The sequence below is a fragment of the Diaporthe batatas genome, assembly GCF_019321695.1.
Source record: "Diaporthe batatas strain CRI 302-4 chromosome Unknown Contig00011, whole genome shotgun sequence".
NCBI lineage: Eukaryota > Fungi > Ascomycota > Sordariomycetes > Diaporthales > Diaporthaceae > Diaporthe > Diaporthe batatas.
The window spans coordinates 405,531-422,830 of NW_025408558.1; the positions used below are offsets into that span (position 1 = coordinate 405,531).

At 51.6% G+C, this 17,300-nt stretch overlaps 6 protein-coding genes across 6 annotated transcripts; 3 read left to right on the forward strand and 3 right to left on the reverse strand.

Moving 5' to 3' along the window:
- Positions 1–42: 42 nt before the first annotated feature.
- KVR01_009005 (uncharacterized protein) lies at positions 43–1,573 on the reverse strand (the record flags this gene model as incomplete). The annotated part of the gene is made up of 5 exons (XM_044786805.1): positions 43–363; positions 427–773; positions 875–1,041; positions 1,245–1,312; positions 1,370–1,573. 5 exons carry the CDS (start codon positions 1,571–1,573, stop codon positions 43–45), a joined length of 1,107 nt encoding a protein of 368 aa, XP_044641507.1.
- Positions 1,574–6,651: 5,078 nt separating this feature from the next.
- On the forward strand, positions 6,652–8,232 carry KVR01_008992 (ribosome-binding protein NMD3; the record flags this gene model as incomplete). Its single annotated transcript, XM_044783600.1, has 1 exon — positions 6,652–8,232. One exon carries the CDS (start codon positions 6,652–6,654, stop codon positions 8,230–8,232), a length of 1,581 nt encoding a protein of 526 aa, XP_044641494.1.
- Positions 8,233–8,934: 702 nt separating this feature from the next.
- On the reverse strand, positions 8,935–9,930 carry KVR01_009020 (RNA-binding ATPase activator ESF2; the record flags this gene model as incomplete). The annotated part of the gene is made up of 1 exon (XM_044788917.1): positions 8,935–9,930. The coding sequence occupies one exon, from the start codon at positions 9,928–9,930 to the stop codon at positions 8,935–8,937; it is 996 nt and encodes a 331-aa protein (XP_044641522.1).
- A 467-nt stretch (positions 9,931–10,397) lies between these two features.
- On the forward strand, positions 10,398–11,962 carry KVR01_009631 (uncharacterized protein; the record flags this gene model as incomplete). Its single annotated transcript, XM_044792775.1, has 3 exons — positions 10,398–10,802; positions 10,908–11,792; positions 11,849–11,962. The coding sequence occupies 3 exons, from the start codon at positions 10,398–10,400 to the stop codon at positions 11,960–11,962; spliced, it is 1,404 nt and encodes a 467-aa protein (XP_044642133.1).
- Positions 11,963–12,166: 204 nt separating this feature from the next.
- KVR01_008943 (uncharacterized protein) lies at positions 12,167–14,207 on the forward strand. Its single transcript, XM_044781935.1, has 3 exons — positions 12,167–13,058; positions 13,124–13,182; positions 13,309–14,207. The coding sequence occupies exons 1-3, from the start codon at positions 12,948–12,950 to the stop codon at positions 13,574–13,576; spliced, it is 438 nt and encodes a 145-aa protein (XP_044641445.1). The 5' UTR covers positions 12,167–12,947; the 3' UTR covers positions 13,577–14,207.
- Positions 14,208–14,520: 313 nt separating this feature from the next.
- On the reverse strand, positions 14,521–15,945 carry KVR01_009332 (phosphomevalonate kinase; the record flags this gene model as incomplete). Its single annotated transcript, XM_044786137.1, has 2 exons — positions 14,521–15,622; positions 15,671–15,945. The coding sequence occupies 2 exons, from the start codon at positions 15,943–15,945 to the stop codon at positions 14,521–14,523; spliced, it is 1,377 nt and encodes a 458-aa protein (XP_044641834.1).
- Between the last annotated feature and the right edge of the window lie 1,355 nt (positions 15,946–17,300).

Genomic DNA, 17,300 nt, shown 5'->3' on the forward strand with positions numbered 1-17,300 from the left:
CATCTTCTTCCGATATCGTCCACCCGCTTCATACACGTCTATTTAACAAGAAATTCCCTGCGGCACGTTCTGGCAGTTTGTTGCCTTCTTTCCGCCCGTTATCTTGACGTCCGTCCAGGTCCAGTCCGAGCAGCTGCCTTCGCCGCACTCTATGTAGACATTGACTGCATCCTTGTAGACCGTTCCAGTGACGTTCTGTAGCACAAAGTTCTTGATGGACACGCCGTTCGTTGGTTGGCCCTTGACGCCGTTGTATGACTGCGAAACAATAATGCCGTAGTCAGCATTATCAGCGGTGCTGTCAATGACAATGTTGCGGTAGGTGATATCCGATACGCTCCCTGTTTCGTTGGCAATGGTTTTCTAAGACAGAAATTAGTAAGGGCGTATCTGTCTAGCAAGCGAAGAGTCCGCCTGGGCACTCACAATTCTCACGGATTGTTGAGAATTCACGAACTGAATATTCTCAAACGTAATGTTCGATACGATATTATTGGTGCGGCCGCCGACTGAGCCGATTGAGCCCCCGTGCCCGCCACTACAGAGCCCGTCCCTGAACAAGACGTTCTGGCCCGAGTTCACGGCGACACAGTCATCCTGGTTGTATACTTTGGCATTCAAAATTTCCACGCCGACTGCGTTGTTGATGTCAAATGCATCGGTGTTGTGGCCAAGCGTCTTCCCATCCTTGAGCTCATCGCCGGCGGTGTTGTTGCAAATAAGGTCCTTCAACAGCAGGTTGTTGACATAGTTGATACTATAGAAGTTCTCTTCTGCGTGTTAGTTGCCTAATACAGAGCCTGAAGTATGACATTCTGGGTCACTTCGAAACATGGAAGACGAGGTTCAGCACGGGGGCAGAAGTCGGGCTTACTGGGTGCGTTCTGGATGTTGATGCCGTCGAGCACAGAGTCGTTCAAGTTGTTTGCTTTGAAGAACTTGGGCTTTGTGACGCCGCCTCCGCCACCAAGAGTGTCCCACCAAAGATGCCCCTGTCCGTCCAGAACGTGGCCTGGTGCGCCTGTCACCGTAATATTATTACTTTTCCAGCGTTAGGAATTAGCAATTAAACAACCAAGGAAGTAGCTGAAGGCAAATATAGGGAAGAGAAGGCCATAAGCTAGTTATAACTGTTGAACCTGTCACACAATCTATCGCCCGTGAAGATTATTACACAGGCTGGAGATGGGGCATGTTTGTTCTTGAAGGGGTAAAGATTGTATCTAAAAGTAGAAGATGCTTACCCAGAGATTGAGAAGAGAGACCCCTCCCATTCGGCGTAGGCCCAAGTAGTGCGGCCCTGGAAGGTAACCTGGGCCATTTGTCAGTACTGGACTTGTAGGACTTTCCATGGTCAGGTGGGACAAACAGTCGTGCCGTCATTAAGCTTCTCAAGGTTCAGAGTCACTCCCCCGGGAACCTGGAGGCTGTCTAGAACGATATTCGAGCATGAGTTCTTGTTCTGACTGGCCTGCAGGTACCCGTCTGGACCACTGAAAGTACAATCAGCGGCCAAGGCGCCTGAGGCAAGCCCGCACAAGGCGGCCGCGGCAAAGATGATAGATCTTGGCATCTTGGCGGTCTAACAAGGACTTGCATCTGATGGTAGGATGGACGAGATCATCCCAAGAGCCAAGACAGCAGAAGAGGACCTCTTTTAAATGGACCACACTTTCCAAATGCCATCAATTCGGAACTGCAAATTTGCCTGACCCGCAACTCCGGCGAGCTCGTGCAGTCGTAAAAGGGGCGTGCTGGGTGGTTTGTGGTGGGGAGGCGACCCCTACCAAATTTCGGTATCCCGGATTCGTGGAATTTCTCGTCGAGGTTTCGGAAGCAACTCCGCTGAACAAGCTTTCCCGACTCGAAGAGAAGGCGAGCCGCTGATCACAACGCCATCAATGCTGCGTCGTGCCTCGTGACTTCCTGGATGCGGACAGATTGAAAATCAATAGTCTTATGAGTCCTGGGCACCTCTGGATGCAATGCTCGTTAGACATTCGGCAGAAATCTCCGAGGTATGCGTTCAGGGCTTTGGTTCGGCGATCAACATCCCATCCTTCATAAGAGGGATTTAGAGGGATTTGAAGGCAAACGTGAACTCTCTACCTCGGCTCGGGGGGCAATCCCATGATATTGAGCACGCAAGATGCGAGCAGTAATATTGAGCGTTGTGGCTGGCATGAAATCAAAGTAGTAAGGCTCATTATTTCTGTTAAATCTCAAGAGAGTTCGTCATTCTATGTAATTGATCGGCTGCGTAGAGCCGTCGCAGCCGCGGTGTATACACTGGCATGATTCTACTCAGCTTGTCCATAACGAGTCCAGACGGAATAGAGGTTACATTTACTACTTCTAGGTAGCTAAACTACTTCCTAGTAGTTTCGTTTTTAATCCCTATATATATAAAATATATATAGCGCCTTTATATAATAGTAAACACTTAAAACCTAACATTTAAAGAAATATAATACTAATAATAGTAAAAAGAAAATATAATATATAGGTATATAATTAAGCTTTATACTATATAAATAAAGTTAAAAGGTATTACTCCTAATAATACTATATTAAAAAGTTAGTAAAATAGTTATATAATAAGATTAAAATAGTCTTAAAATAGCCCCTATAAAAAGAAAAATCCTATAATATAAAACTTAGTAAGCTAGCTCTTTCCTATTAATATACTTAATAACTACCTAAATCTACCCTTATTAAATAAATTAAATAGTATATAATCTCTATTTTAAATATATAACTAATAAAATAATAATATTATAATAATAAACTTATTTAAAAATCTTTTATATAAATTTTATAAAAGATTAAAACTTTTAAAAACTAAATAAAGTTTATTTACTATATATTAAATAAATACTATATAAAAAGTAAAAGTTTAAATACTTAAAAATCAAATCTTTTTCTTTAAATATACTACTTTATTATTAAGGATTTATCTACTTCTATATAATATATAAAGAATATAATAAAAGAGAAAGCCTTATAAAGAAAGCTAGTAACTCTACTATATATAGATAAGTTTAAAAGTATATACTAAATAATTATTAACTTTATACTTAAAGTATAAACTAATAGTTAGTTTAAAAGCTAAGAAGATAATAAATAAATAAATATATAGTTAAACAAAAAATATAATATAGCTGAAGCTAAACTACTTCCTAGACCTCTGCATGAATAATATCTGGAAGGAGCTCCTCTGTAGAACATGATTCTATCAGAGGGTATCGCGTAGGAGGCTTGGGGGGGGGCTGGCATGGCCGTGTAAGTCAGCGCACCAGTCTGCGCACAACCCCCTTCCCGCACACGCATTTCCCATTAAAAAGCCTAATTTTAAGCCCTCTCTAATTTATTCTAAAAAAATACTATATATAAGAAAAAATATTTATTAAATTCATCTTTTTTATTTTATATAATAATAAAATTTAAATAATTTTAATCTAATCCTAATATAGTTAGATAACTATAAATAGATATTTTCTACTTTTTATATACTATATTAATATTATAATTTTAAAGTTAATTAACAATAAATTTAATTACTTTAACTTATTAAAAGAAGTAGTTAATATTAATAAGTATTTATAAAAAGAGTTTCTATTTTAAAAATTTTCTTTAATTAATTATTAAAGATTTAAAATAAGTAGAGTAAATATAGTAGAGAAAAGGCCCTATATATTATTAAAACTTAAATAACTAATTAAAAGAAATTCTAAAATAGAAACTCTTTTATAAATATTTATTAATATTAACTACTTTTTTTAATAAGTTAAAGTAATTAAATTTATTATTAAATAACCTTAAAATTATAATATTAATATAGTATATAAAAAGTAGAAAATATCTATTTATAGTTATCTAACTATATTAGGATTAGGCTAGAATTATTTAAATTTTATTATTATATAGAATAAAAAAGATAAATTTAATGAATATTTTACTTCTCTTATAAAGATTTAATAGAATTAAATAGGAGAGGTGAAAAATTACGGTTTTTGGTGGGAAATGTGTGTGCGGGAAGGGGGTTGTGCGCAGACCGGTGCGCTGACTTAGCGGACACCAGAGCAGACTTGAAGCTTGCATGGACTATCGTTGATCTGAATGATGAGTAGCCACCGCGCTGACAAGCTCCATGTAGAAATGCCAGCTAAACAGAGTCCGGCAAGAACTGCTGTCAACAAGCCTTCACTGTTGTGTCAATAGTAATCACAGCAGACCCACACAGAAACATGCGACCATATCCACAAGGACCCGTACAGAACGACAAGCTCAAGCTGCCAATGTTGGCATAGAACCGGAAGAGCCAAACGATTTGCCATTAGTGATTAGTCTCACTGCTGACCTGATGGAAAATTCCATTCCACTTGCGAGAGGCAAAGGCATTTCCATAATGGTTTTCAAGTGCTTTCGTTCTTAATCTGTATACGTCTCAAGGGTATACCTTTGTCATTGTAGTAGACACTTGAAAGCTAGTATTCTAAAAAAGGAAAATACTGATAACATTTGAATATTACATAAACGCTGTGGCCCTGGCAAAATGAATTCACAAACTAAACTGATTGTAAATATGCCTCCGCATCCCGTGCTGGAGAAAACAGTACTGGGAATTCCATCACCTGGGCGTGCAGCCAGCCAATGTGACACGGCGTGTGCTCGGCGGTTGATCAGCAGGGTTTATTAATGTTGCGTCTCCGTTATCAAGACTGTCACTTGAGTAACAGCATCCTGGTGATTTGGATTTTCTATAGCACATGGCATGGCCCAATATTCACGAGGCGCGGTTATCGACATTAACTGCCGTTCCATTTATAGAAGGTTTCCGATGTCATCAATACCACATGTGCATAATGTTTCTGGTGTGCCTCTAGGTGCTGGGGCATGGACATCTGATGTTTGAATATTTGTACCCACCTGCATGCTTCGGCCGAGCATGTGCAGGGAAAACTAGCCCTCTGACCTGTTGTGTTTCGAGGAAGCCATTTGGGTACCCATGTAGTCTCTTTCCAGGATTCGCCTTATAAGGCATTAAAGATCAGGACGAGTTTCATCCCATCTAGCTGTCAAGCGGCCCAGCCGAAGTGCCAATCGTGGATTGGCTTTACAGATTGGCTTCCTGCACAGGTTGTCCTAGAAAGCCGTTGGCACTTTAAAATCTCTGGACGATCCGGATGGCTGCAGAGGATGAGCATGTATTTTCTGTTCCGTGCGCCAATCATCTCTTGTACCTTGCAGTATTTCTTATTCCAGGCCGAGGGCTTACAGATGCAGCATGGCACCCAGACCGTTGCGCTTGGTGTCCGGAAACCCTCGCGATGACACCATCGAGCTCTTGACGCCAACAACCACACAGCCGCAGAACGTCGCCCCGATGACCGCACGATACCAGGCTGATCGAGTGCAGGGCGACGCTCAGCCTGAATGCCAGTGCAGGCATGGCAGGTCAGACTACGAAGCACTCATGTCGCGCAAACTCCAGAGGAGTCGTCAGACCAACGCATCGCAAGAAGGTATCTGGGACTGCCTGTCGGACTTCTGGGAGAGCTGGTGCTTCTTTGACAGGATGTGCGATAGATGCTGTGATCGTTGCTGCGACAGGTGTTGTGATAGGTGTTGCGACAGGTGTTGCGACAGGTGTTGTGATCGATGCTGCGATCGTTGCTGCGACAGGTGCTGCGATCGGTGTTGCGACAGATGGGCCAAGTAAGCACAGCCAAAACCGGGAGACCGGGGGGCTATTTAGAGACCTCACTGACCACTGCATTCTCCAGCGTGTGCATTGAAGTATGCGGGAGGAGGGCACCAGCTCACTGAGCAGCGAAGTCCTTGCATGGCATGGCGTTTATCAGAAGTGGGTGTTATGCATGGACTATTTTGCCCGAGACATCTGTTAGCCTGTGCTTGGGGCAAAGTATGTAATCTTGATATAATTGACACATGGCTGATTTGAGACTGCCCCGCACGAGCTACGCGGGAGGGTTTGAATGGCACAATTTTGTCACTGGCCCATGAAGCCACACCCATGTCTCCTGTTAACATGTACTATGTAGGCGGCAATACTGTATTCTCATTCCACTGTTATTGGCACTGTATTTCTTCAGACGCTGGGTCTTGAGCGTTTACCACTGTATGAAGGCGCCACGTACATTTTACATGTATGGGGATTAAAAACGAAACCACATGTAGGCGGCAAGAATCACGCTCGTGAAGCGTCTCGTCTGACTAACAGCTTCTGGGCTTTGTCTTGGGCGAACGACTTGTCAGATACGGCGCATGTTGTGGTGGGCCGCGTGGCCGGAATCCCAGGAATGCTCTTGGGTCTCGGCGCTGAAAGAATTGCGGTCCAGTCAACGGCTGGCACAGCAGAGTACCCAGGTACCTAGGTACTTCAGTACCTAGGTACTTGAGCAGGTGGGACCCTGGGAACCCTGGGAACTTGGAAGAGTCTTATCGCCTCTTGGCGCATGCTTATCAATCCAGAATTGGCGGGGCGACTTGGAATTTTTGGAGGGGATGGCAGCGCATATCCGCCCCAAATTGTCTGCCCTGCTTCGCTCCGCCGCCACGCAGAACCTCGACCAGACATCGCAACCCACTCAACAACACACCATATTCCTCACGAGGCAAGCCACAACCATGGACGTGGATATGGAAGGTGCCGTGTCCATCGGGGCCCCCGTGGGGACTGCCATGACCGGCGCAACCATCCTCTGCTGCAACTGCGGCGCCCCCATCGACGGAACCACCGCCGCCAACGCCCTCTGCTACGACTGCGTCAAGCTCACCAACGACATATCAAAAGGCATCCAGCGCGAGGCTGTCCTCAACTTCTGCAGGGACTGCGACCGTTGGCTCATGCCCCCAACCAGCTGGCTTGTCGCCGCCCCAGAATCGAGAGAACTGCTTGCCCTGTGTCTGAAAAAGCTGAGGGGCCTGGGAAAGACTCGGATCATCGATGCCAGCTTCATCTGGACAGAGCCACACTCGAGGAGGATAAAGGTCAAGCTGACAGTGCAAGACTCGGTCTCCGATGGCGTCCTCATGCAGCAGAGCTTCGAGATCGTCTACGTCGTCGCCTACCAGCAGTGTCCGGATTGCGCAAAGTCATACACTGCCAACGTGTGGAGGGCCTGCGTGCAGGTTCGGCAAAAGGTCCTCCACAAGAGGACGTTCCTGTTCCTCGAGCAGCTCATCTTGAAGCATGGCGCCCACCGCGAAACGATCAACATCAAGGAAGTCAAGGACGGCATAGACTTCTTCTTCGCCCAACGAAATCAAGCCGAGAAATTCGTCGAGTTCCTCAAGTCGGTCGTGCCAATCAATGTGACCAAGAGTCAAGAACTCATCTCAGAAGACATACACACCTCCAAAAAGAGCTACAAGTTCGCCTTCTCCGTCGAGTTGGTACCGATTTGCAAAGACGACCTCGTCGCGCTTCCCATCCCAATGGCGAAGCAGCTCGGTAACATCTCCCCACTGGTCCTCTGCCACAGGATCGGCACTTCCGTCAACTTTATTGACCCAAACACCCTCCAAATCGCCGAACTGCGTCCCGACATCTACTGGCGTGTGCCGTTCTTCTCCCTCTCGGAAGCGCCCGACCTCGTCGAGTTCATGGTATTAAACATCGAGCCGACAGGCCCCCAGAAGGGCAAGTGGCTCGTCGCGGACGTCGAGGTCACGAGGGTGGATAACATGGAGACAACCTACAACGTGCGGACGCACCTGGGCAACTTCCTCAACCCAGGAGACTCGGTCATGGGCTACATGCTCACGGGCACCAACTTCAACAACCCCCAGTTCGAGGCCATCGAGAACTCGCACACGTACGGCTCGAGGATACCGGACGTCATGCTGGTCAAGAAGCACTACCCGCGCAAGCGCAAGCACCGCAACAGGAACTGGCGCCTCAAGCGCATGGACAAGGACGAGGGCGAGCTGCTCCCCAAGAAGGCCGACCAGGAGCGCCTGGACAACGAGTACGAGGCTTTCCTTCGGGATGTCGAGGAGGACGAGGAGCTGCGGGCCGCGCTGGCGCTGTACAAGAATACCAACAAGAACAAGAAGAAGAAGGAGGAGGGCGAGATGGAGGTTGACGGCCAGAGCGTTGCGGATACAGAGGCCACTGGCGAGAGTGAGGATGATGATGTTCCCAAGGTCAACATGGACGAGTTGTTGGATGAGTTTGAGGAGATGACGATGGAGGACCAACAATAGAGATGTCATCAAGGGCTGATTCGACCAAAATCATTCCAGCATACTCCGCCCGTTATTTGTGGCTTACGACTACGTCAAATCGCGCTTTAGATGAACATAACATGACTGCCAAACTGGATCTTGTCCCTTGAAATGGGGTTTCTCTTGCTTTCGCTAGTATGCAGGCGGAGCAGGCGGAGCAGGCGGCACAGATTGAATGACCTGGCCCTCGGGCTGACTCTTCTACCACAAACGATGATTCCCTTCCTTTGCCACGCTTTTCTCGCGTCTAATACTCAAGCGGCCGCCCTGGCTTGCCAGATACCGCACGCAGATGTCACTGTTGCCATCTGAGCTGAGCCTAGAAACCAGTGAAGGTTGCCATGTCGAGCTCCGATCGGCTTGCTTGACCTTGTGTCCAGGTCGGCTCATCGACCAGCCAGCTTGCACTACCGGCTCGAGTGAGAAGCCCACGTCCGGCCCAAGATGTCGCACCCGCCACAGAAGAACTCCACCATGGCTTTCATACCCTGTGGCAGGAGACCATGTGTTGCTTTCCCACCGCCTTTCCTGCAGCGCTCCCTTAATTACAACGCGTCGATGCGATAGATCAACAACGCGGTGGCTGTCGCTCATGAGAGTCTGCGTAAAGCAGTATCCGACGAGGGTAACCGTACGGTGTGGTGCTCCATAATTAGGATGTTCTCCTCTAGGCGGATAGGCTTAGAAAACCTTGCTCAGGGCCTTGCTAGCCTTCTGCGGCTGAGCCGATTCCGTCGCTTTCTTCTTGTGCGCCAACGTCTTCTGTTGGAACTTCCTATGCCTCTCGGCACCAGCCCCTTCGTCTGCGGGAGTGGGGGCGGCTGCATCCGCTGCGCCGTCATGCGCGGTCGTTTTCTGGGCCTTCTTGCTCTGTATGCCATCCAGCATCTTGGCCTTCTCGACCCGCTGCACGAAGTCCTTGTTCTCCTTCTTCTCCCTCTGGAGCTCCGCCATCATGCGGCTGCTCCTCTCCGCGCTCTCCGCCGCAATCTGCTCCGTCAGGTGGTGCCACTTGAAGCCGTTGAGGTACTTCAGCGTCCATATGTCGTCCCGGTAGTAGCTCCCCTTCTTGCCGCCGATTGTCTGCGCGTTCAGCATGGCACACACGTCCTTGGCGTCCTTCTTGTTCACAAACTCCACCCAGCCCTCGGTGTACATCTTTTTCTTGTTGCCACCGTTACGTACCCGCCTCTGGTGTGCCATGGGATCTTCGGGAGCAAGAAAGATGCGGTTGATGGTGCCGTAGTTCGACAGGAGCGAGCGCAGCTTGTGGGGCTTCATAAATGGTGGGATGCGCGAGACGTATACGACGCCAGACTTTTTAATGGCAGCTTCTGTGGCGACGGGATTCTTCTTCAACAAGGATTTGACTTGGAGGATGTCGTCGGGCTGTGCGTCGCTATCCTCCTTGCTCCGCCGTGTCTCTCCCCGATCTTTCTTGCTAGGCGTTGGTCTTTGTGGTTTGGTGCTCTCGGCTTCTTCAGCATTCTTCTCGTCACTCTCGTCGCCCGAGGCCTCGTCGCTGGACGCCGCGTCCTCTTGGTCACTGTCATCTTCCAGCTTACGCCTCTTGGCGGTGCGCCCTCCCTTTCGCAGTTCGTCGTCTGAGTTGTCCTGGATGGCATCGTCGTCGCTGTCCTCGGCATCGAGGAACTGATTGCGCTTCTCGGGCGCCATGATACGAATCCCGCGCAGGTGACGATCGGGGGCGGCTGGTCTAACGAATCAGGGACGGTATGCGCGGTAGATATGGATTGTGCTGTTCTGTGCTGATTCGGCCTGTCAAAGGAATTGGAAATCCTCAGGCGGCATTCGAGGATGCCCTCAAAATTTCAGTGGGGCGCCCACCCGTCCTTATCTTATCGAGGGTGGCCGAGATCGGCTCCGTGGGGCGGCCCAGTGGGACAGCGTCATCCAGCGCAGCCAGGGCAGACGATGGAGGGGTCGGGCAGGCAATGGATAACGAGCAGCTAGAGAGGCAAGCAAACGACACGAGAGCACATCAAAGCTATTTGTATTGGATTGTGCCAGCATCATTGGCACGCGATCCACGCCTTCTCCTGTCTGTCTTTCTTCCATCCTTCCATCCATCCCATCACTGTAACACCCACCCCCTTTTGGCTACACCGTGAAACATAACTACAATGTCTGTCGAAGTCATCAAGACCGTCTCTCCCAACACCAACGAGGTCGTTATCACCCGCAATGGCCCGTCGGCCGGGGACTTGGAGAGCTTGCCCAAGACTTCCGCAGAGGCCTTCAAGACATGGAGCAAGACGACTCTGGCAGAGAGACAGGATATCATCCGCAAGGCGCTCAAGAATCTCTCCGACGTCACAGATGAGCTGGCCCTCGAGCTGACTACCCAGATGGGTAGGCCTATTGCCTATGGAGCAAAGGAAGTCGCCACAGCCATCAGCCGGTCTGAGTATCTCGTCAGTATCAGTGAGGACGTGCTCAAGGACACTGATGGTGAGGCGGAGAAAGGCTTCAAGCGATTCATTCGCAAGGTCCCGGTTGGGCCTGTTCTTATCCTGTTTGCCTGGAACGTAAGTCAACTGCCACAACTATTATGCTACCTCGGTATAACTGGCGTGACGGACTCTAGACAAAAGCTTCCACGAGGCAAGGAGCCCAATGCTAATTTTTGTCAGTACCCATATCTCATCCTCGTCAACTCACTCATCCCGGCACTTCTTGCTGGCAACACAGTCATCCTGAAGCCCTCGCCACAGACGCCTACCATCGTAGAGCAGGTGTCGCATGCCTTCGCCCAGGCTGGCCTTCCATCGGGAGTCATTCAGTACTTCCACGCCGGCTCCCCCACAACGGTAGAGTCTCTTGTCCGGAACCCTTTGGTATCCCTGGTGTGCTTCACCGGCTCGGTCGCTGGTGGTTTGTCTGTGCAGAGGGCCGCCTCAGACCGCATTGTGAATGTCGGTCTGGAACTGGGCGGCAAGGACCCTGCCTATATCCGTGAGGATGTAGACATCGCCTGGGCCGCCGAGGAGATTGTCGATGGAGCCGTGTTCAACTCTGGCCAGAGTTGCTGCTCCCTCGAACGGATCTACGTCGACGAGAAGATCCACGACAAATTCGTCGAGGCCGTTCAGGTTGTCCTCAAGAGCTACAAGCTTGGCGACCCATTCGACAAGTCCACCAATGTTGGACCTGTCATCTCTGAGAGGTCAAAGGCAACCATCGAGGCGCACATCAAAGATGCTGTTGACAAGGGTGCAAAGGACGTGACGCCCGACAACGAATCATTCAGTAACCCTCCTCCCAAGGGCAACTTCGTCAAGCCGACGCTGCTGGTCGACGTTACACACGACATGACTGTCATGATCGAAGAAACATTCGGCCCGGTCATCCCAGTGATGAAGGTCAAGAGTGACGAGGAGGCTGTCAAGCTCATGAACGACAGCGAGTTCGGCCTGACTGCCAGCATCTGGACCAAGGACACTGATAGGGCCTATGAGCTGGCCCAGGACGTCGAAGCTGGTACCGTCTTTGTGAATCGCTGTGATTTCCCCAGTCGCGTAAGTTGTCCGAGACCCCTTCACGACCCGCCCTTTGCTGACCGAGACACCTGTAGGATCTGGCGTGGACTGGTTGGAAGAACTCAGGCAAGGGACAGACCCTGAGCAGGTTTGGTTTCGATCAGTTTGTGAAGCTGAAGAGCTTCCACCTCAAGGACTACCCCAAATAAGGTCAGATGATGAAGATGACAAGTCGGCAGAGGCAAGGGATGGACTCTACGGGTAGCCTAGATCGAATTGCACCACATGCACCACGCTGTCCATTCAATTACTGTCGCTTGCTCCCTCGTGATTCAACTCTGACGCGTCCAAGTCCAATTAGACGCACGCGTCCGCCTCGCGTCTTTCCTCTTAAAGTGCATGCATTCCACGGGAAGGCCACAGGCCGTCCCCGTATCAGACCTAACATTCCAATATTTTTTTGCCGAGAAGGGCGACTCACCAGCCCTTTACAGCTCCCATCTATCGTTCTCAGCATTGGAAGAATTTTCTTCTTTGACGACAAGGTGTCAATCTCCGCAACACCTGCACCTTGGCCCGGCCGTCCTGCTCGAGGGTCCTTTGTATCCCACCGAATAAAGGCAATCATTTCTAAATCTGGACATCCAAGCCTCCCAAATTAATCCCCACGGGTATGTATCAAACCCTACTGGTCGTTCTTGGCCACTCCTTTGTTCGTTATCATCGGGATCGTTTGCCATCACCCCTTTGGCGTCCGAGTCTTCCTTGGGTCTATGTTCCGCTGCTTTAAACCGTATCGTGTGCTACGAGTCCCACTTTGCACCGGTCCTTCTGTTACCACATCTTCCTGTGCCTGTCAATCATTTGCCCGATCCAGCTGCCTGGTCAGCCTTCTCTGCAACGCCATCTACGAGCACGACCTTCCTTCCCTTCAAACCGGCCCCCCGAAGCAGCAGAGAGCAAGCTTCCCTTTCGTCACTCCTTTCACAGGACCGTCGCCAACTTCTTTTACCAACTGAGTCGTTCCCTCCTTTCGACTTTTTTGGTATCTCTCAGCCAACTTTGCCCACACTCTCTTCCAACTCCCAACTTGCCACTCCCTCAGTACTCAAGTCGCCAATATCGATATCGACTCGCCAATTTGCCAAAACTTTCATTTCAATCCCATCCAAGCAAATCTTCAAATCATTCAAAATGCAAGTCTGCAACTCATTCAAGCTGCGCCTTGCGCGAGTCCAGAGCGTGGTGAAGAACGTGGTCAACCGCCGCCTGCGCAAGGAGAAGAAGAGACGTTCAATCCAGATTGTAAGCGAACGACCTGTCCTCTGGGTGTCCCGTACTCGATTTTGCGTAAACTGATAGCATAGCAGTCCGAGCCCTTCGGTTTCAGGCATGTCGCCACCAACATAAAAGGCCTCAGCGATGAAGAGTGCGTGCCCCTTCCTAGTTACATCCCCAGCTCGTCAAGCATCGCCTCCCGGAGTCTTGACCCCCAGGCAGCCACCGACTCGAACCAGAAAATACCATAACGAGAATACTGACAAAAAGCTCACAGGCTCCAGGTTCTCCGGGAGAAGGCCATCGCCAGCCGCTTCGCCACCATCGACGAGCAGCAGCACGACCCCCACCAGAAGCCATCACGGCCTAACAAGACCCGCACGGGCTACCGTGGCCTCACATCAACCCCGCTGAGTGCCTCTCGGCCCTCCATCACCCAGTCGTTTGCTGCCGAGGACAGCGGCTCGCACCTGAGCCGCACGACGGCCTCGTCGGTCAGTGGCGCGAGCGACCACGGCAGCGACGGGAAGGAAGCTCTCATCTAGACCACAGAAACCCCCCCTGCCATGGTGCTTCCATCCTTCACGAAGAAAAAGCTGCATCGAGGATAGATCTCAGACTGGGACCATGGTTTTTCACCTGAGCGAGCAAGCAAATCGACGGGAGCACCTGCTTAAAGTGCTCTTGGCTTGAACGGTGTTGCAAATATTGCAACCTCGATTAACGACAGAAGTCATGCAGCCATGAAGACCGCTGTTGTACGATTACGACTAGATTAAGCGAGGAGTGCCAGACGATATGATTACCCCTCTTGAATTTTGAGACGATGATGCCCTCACCTGGATAGATGCGAGGCGGAGGCAGAATAGAATTACTACCAACACGCCCAGACAGCACAACCCAGAAACCACGGGACCTTCACCACCATGTTCGAACCAGATCTGACAGATGGCTTTCCTCGGCCCAGGCCAACAATACAGGGCGGGCAGAGAAAGACGGGACTGATTTGTGGAGCCCACGGTCACCAGGGAGGCAAAGGCAGGAAACCAACTGTTCTCGTTGTTCCGCTCATTTTTGGAGACTAGCAACCTCACACCGGCTGCCAAATAGACCGAGACATTATTTGGGATCAGACATTATTTTTGGTGGTGGGGGAAACTGGATGTTGGCCATGAGACACGATCTTTTGAGAGACGAATCACTGTAGCATTACTCACGTATCTGTTGGGGCTGATGCCAACCCTCATAATAATGCAAAGACCATGAAAGACAACAAACAAAGCTTTGAATTGAATGGCTGACTGTGGCACAAAAGACCGACCCTTGAAAAGAAAACATTTGCTTTTCAAACCCCCCATCCGCCCAACTGGGTCTGTAATATTAGTGGGCGTGTTGTTTACATGCAGCCTGACCATGTCAAAAGGAACGGACGAGGCAGCCAACGGCAAGATACCCGCACGACTTGCAACGCTGGAAGCAGCAGCGACAATCAGGACAGCCACCCATCAAACTCCCTCAGCTTCTCGACCCGCACGCCCTGCAGCTCGCCCTTGACCCCGAGCAGCTTGACCTTGCTGTCCTTCTTCTTGGCAGACCACTCCTGGAGGAAGCGCTCCACCCGCGCCGCCGTCTCCCCGTCGTCCCTGACCAGGATGGCCACGGCGTCGAACCCCCCCGCACCGGGGACAACGCCGCCGTAGACGCCGTCGACCCCGGACAGCGCGTCGATGAGATCTGTCTGCGACTCGGGCTCGATGGGGACGCCGGACCTGACGCCCATGGCCCGCACGAGCTCCCTGCCCGCGGCGAGGGCGGCCGGCAGCTCGTCCACCCTGCCGCCGGCCAGGACGGCGGCCAGGGCCTCGTTGCGGCCCTGCAGCTCGTCCCACAGCGCCTTGGAGCCGGCCGGGTCGGAGGCGCGCCACGCGTTGACGGCCTTGACCATGCCGACGGTCTGGGAGCCGCACTCGACGTCGACCATGCGCATGGCCACGCCCTGGGGCAGGCTGACCTTGTCCTTGTGGATCTCGGTGTCCCACCTCCCCTGGCCGCCGACGGTCTCCTCCAGCCTCGAGCCGAAGCCCGGCTGACCCGGCTGCGGGACGGCGTCGAGGACGGAGGGGGAGAAGCGCCGGTACAGGCAGCTCCCGTGGACGGCGGCGGCGACGTCGAAGCCGGAGCCGATCTTGCCCTGGGCGCGGCAGTGGGCGGCCTGGGCGAGGTTGTGCAGCACGGTGCGGCCGCCGTCGGTGGCCAGGTCGAAGTGAGCCGGGTCCAGGTAGTGGGACAGCAGGGCGGCGGTCAGGCTGGTGACGAGTGCGGCGGAGGAGCCGAGGCCTGTCTTCTTTGCATCTTTCAGGGAGGTGCCAAAGGGGATGAATCTGTTACTGGATGGGCTGGTGGCGGGTGCTGCTGCTGATGCTGATGATGAGGAGGAGGACGAGGCAGAGTAGTAGTCGGTGTCGGCGAGGATGGTGAGCCTGGCTGACTGGATGCTGTGTGCGGGCCTCTGGTGGACGACACGGGAGATGTATGTGAGCGCGTAGGTGAGAGTTGTCTCTATAAAGGGGTTGGGCTGGTAGGATGAGCCGCTTTATGGTGGTTAGTTGATATAAAATTGAGGCTCAAGCATCACTTACACCTGCAGCTGGGTGACGGTGATGCCGCCGTCTTCAGGGGCAAGATGATAGCCGTAACGCCAGGTGCCGCCGACAAACTGGGGGCTCTCGACCACAATCTCGGTCAGCTGGACGCCCTGGGAGGTGGGGATGCCGCGGGCGACGACGTTGATGCGGGCATCGAGGCCAAAGACAAGCCCGGTGTAGTCGCGGTCGGTGACGAGGTAGCCGCCGGCCAGCAGCACCTTGCCCGGGGCGGACACGGCGGTCGTGGGGTTTACGGGCTCGACGGTCATGGCTCTCTTGTGCAGACTTTGTGCTGGTTGTGTCGGTGAAAAAAGAACTGCCCGGCTCTGCGGATACCAGAGCAAGTTTCTCGAGGGAGGACACCCGGCGCAGCCAACACAATGGGCAGAGAGACGTGGACTGTTACAGCAAGGAACAAGGTGCGGACGAGGTACGGACGAGGTACGGACGAGGTACGGTAGGACGGCCAGGACACACCCAATCTGACAGTCGGGCGGACTGCGAGTAAAATGGCCCGGGGAATCTCAATTAAGCGAGGCGAGATCGGCAGAAATGCCCCGCCGGATCCAGGCCTGGGGGATTGGGAAATGGGAATTGGGAATTGGGAGGGCTTTCCTTGTGCGAGCGAGCAGCACGATGCCCTCAATGACGACAGCGGCGACGGTCAAGGTTTATTAACCCCAGGCTCTGGTGCGCCCCAGCGGCATGGGATCTTCAGGCACAGATGGCAGCGGCCGGTGATCTCGGACGGACAAGACGATGGGTGGATGGAGGGGCAGAGGGGGCGGGCGGGGAGCTCGATTGGGGTAGCAAGCTCCTGGAGCTATGGGAATGGCTGCGGGGCAGACATGCATATGACTCTATGTATTCCCCCTCCATCAACGACCTAGGTACTTAAGTACCTAGGTACTTGGGTGCCTACATATACTGTATATAAGGCATCTACACATCCATCCTTGGCTGCTTGATGCTCTGGCCGCCGAGCAGCTCTGTGCCGCGGCCACACAGCCACAGCAGCCTGACCGTCTTGCGCTGCCGATGAACTCAAATCCTCTTAGTTGATAACACATCCAAGGCGCCAGGGCGCTCGAGGAAGGCCGAGTCACCATGACGGCCTTTGACGTGCCTCGACTCTTTGACCATCGTTGCTAATACATAGACTACTACCTACTACTTAGACAACCTTCAGCCCAGCAGTGAGGCTGTCAGCGTTCCAATGGTACGAGGCACTGGGGAAGGATATAACATTCGGTACCTAGACAGATCATAGAACTGCCGTTCAGATAAACTGGAAGTTGCCATCTACCTAGGTCGCCCAGCCATGTCGTATTAGTGCACCCCAACACGGCGTGTCTTCCTGACGTCATGTATGCATGCACAACATCACCACCACACCACCGAGAGGTGAGGCCGAATGTGCTCTCGCCTCTGAACTCAACCACCCATCCGTTCGGCCTACAAACCACGAAAGAATAGAACACTACGCAGCCAGCATGCCTCCCTACGAAGACCCTCCGCCCTCGTATGAGGCCAGCACCTCTAACAACTCACAACCCCCCCAGGACACAAGCCGTCTCACCGTACCATTGAGATCTCGCAATGGCATCCCGCCGGACGAGCGAAG

What these genes read in the sequence shown, in the direction of transcription:
- KVR01_008943 (XM_044781935.1), top strand. Translation starts at nt 12,948, where the DNA reads ATGCAAGTCTGCAACTCATTCAAGCTGCGCCTTGCGCGAGTCCAGAGC. An exon ending in AGAGACGTTCAATCCAGATT is followed by an intron (nt 13,059 to 13,123) that starts GTAAGCGAACGA and finishes ATAGCATAGCAG; the next exon opens with TCCGAGCCCTTCGGTTTCAG. An exon ending in AAAGGCCTCAGCGATGAAGA is followed by an intron (nt 13,183 to 13,308) that starts GTGCGTGCCCCT and finishes AAAAGCTCACAG; the next exon opens with GCTCCAGGTTCTCCGGGAGA.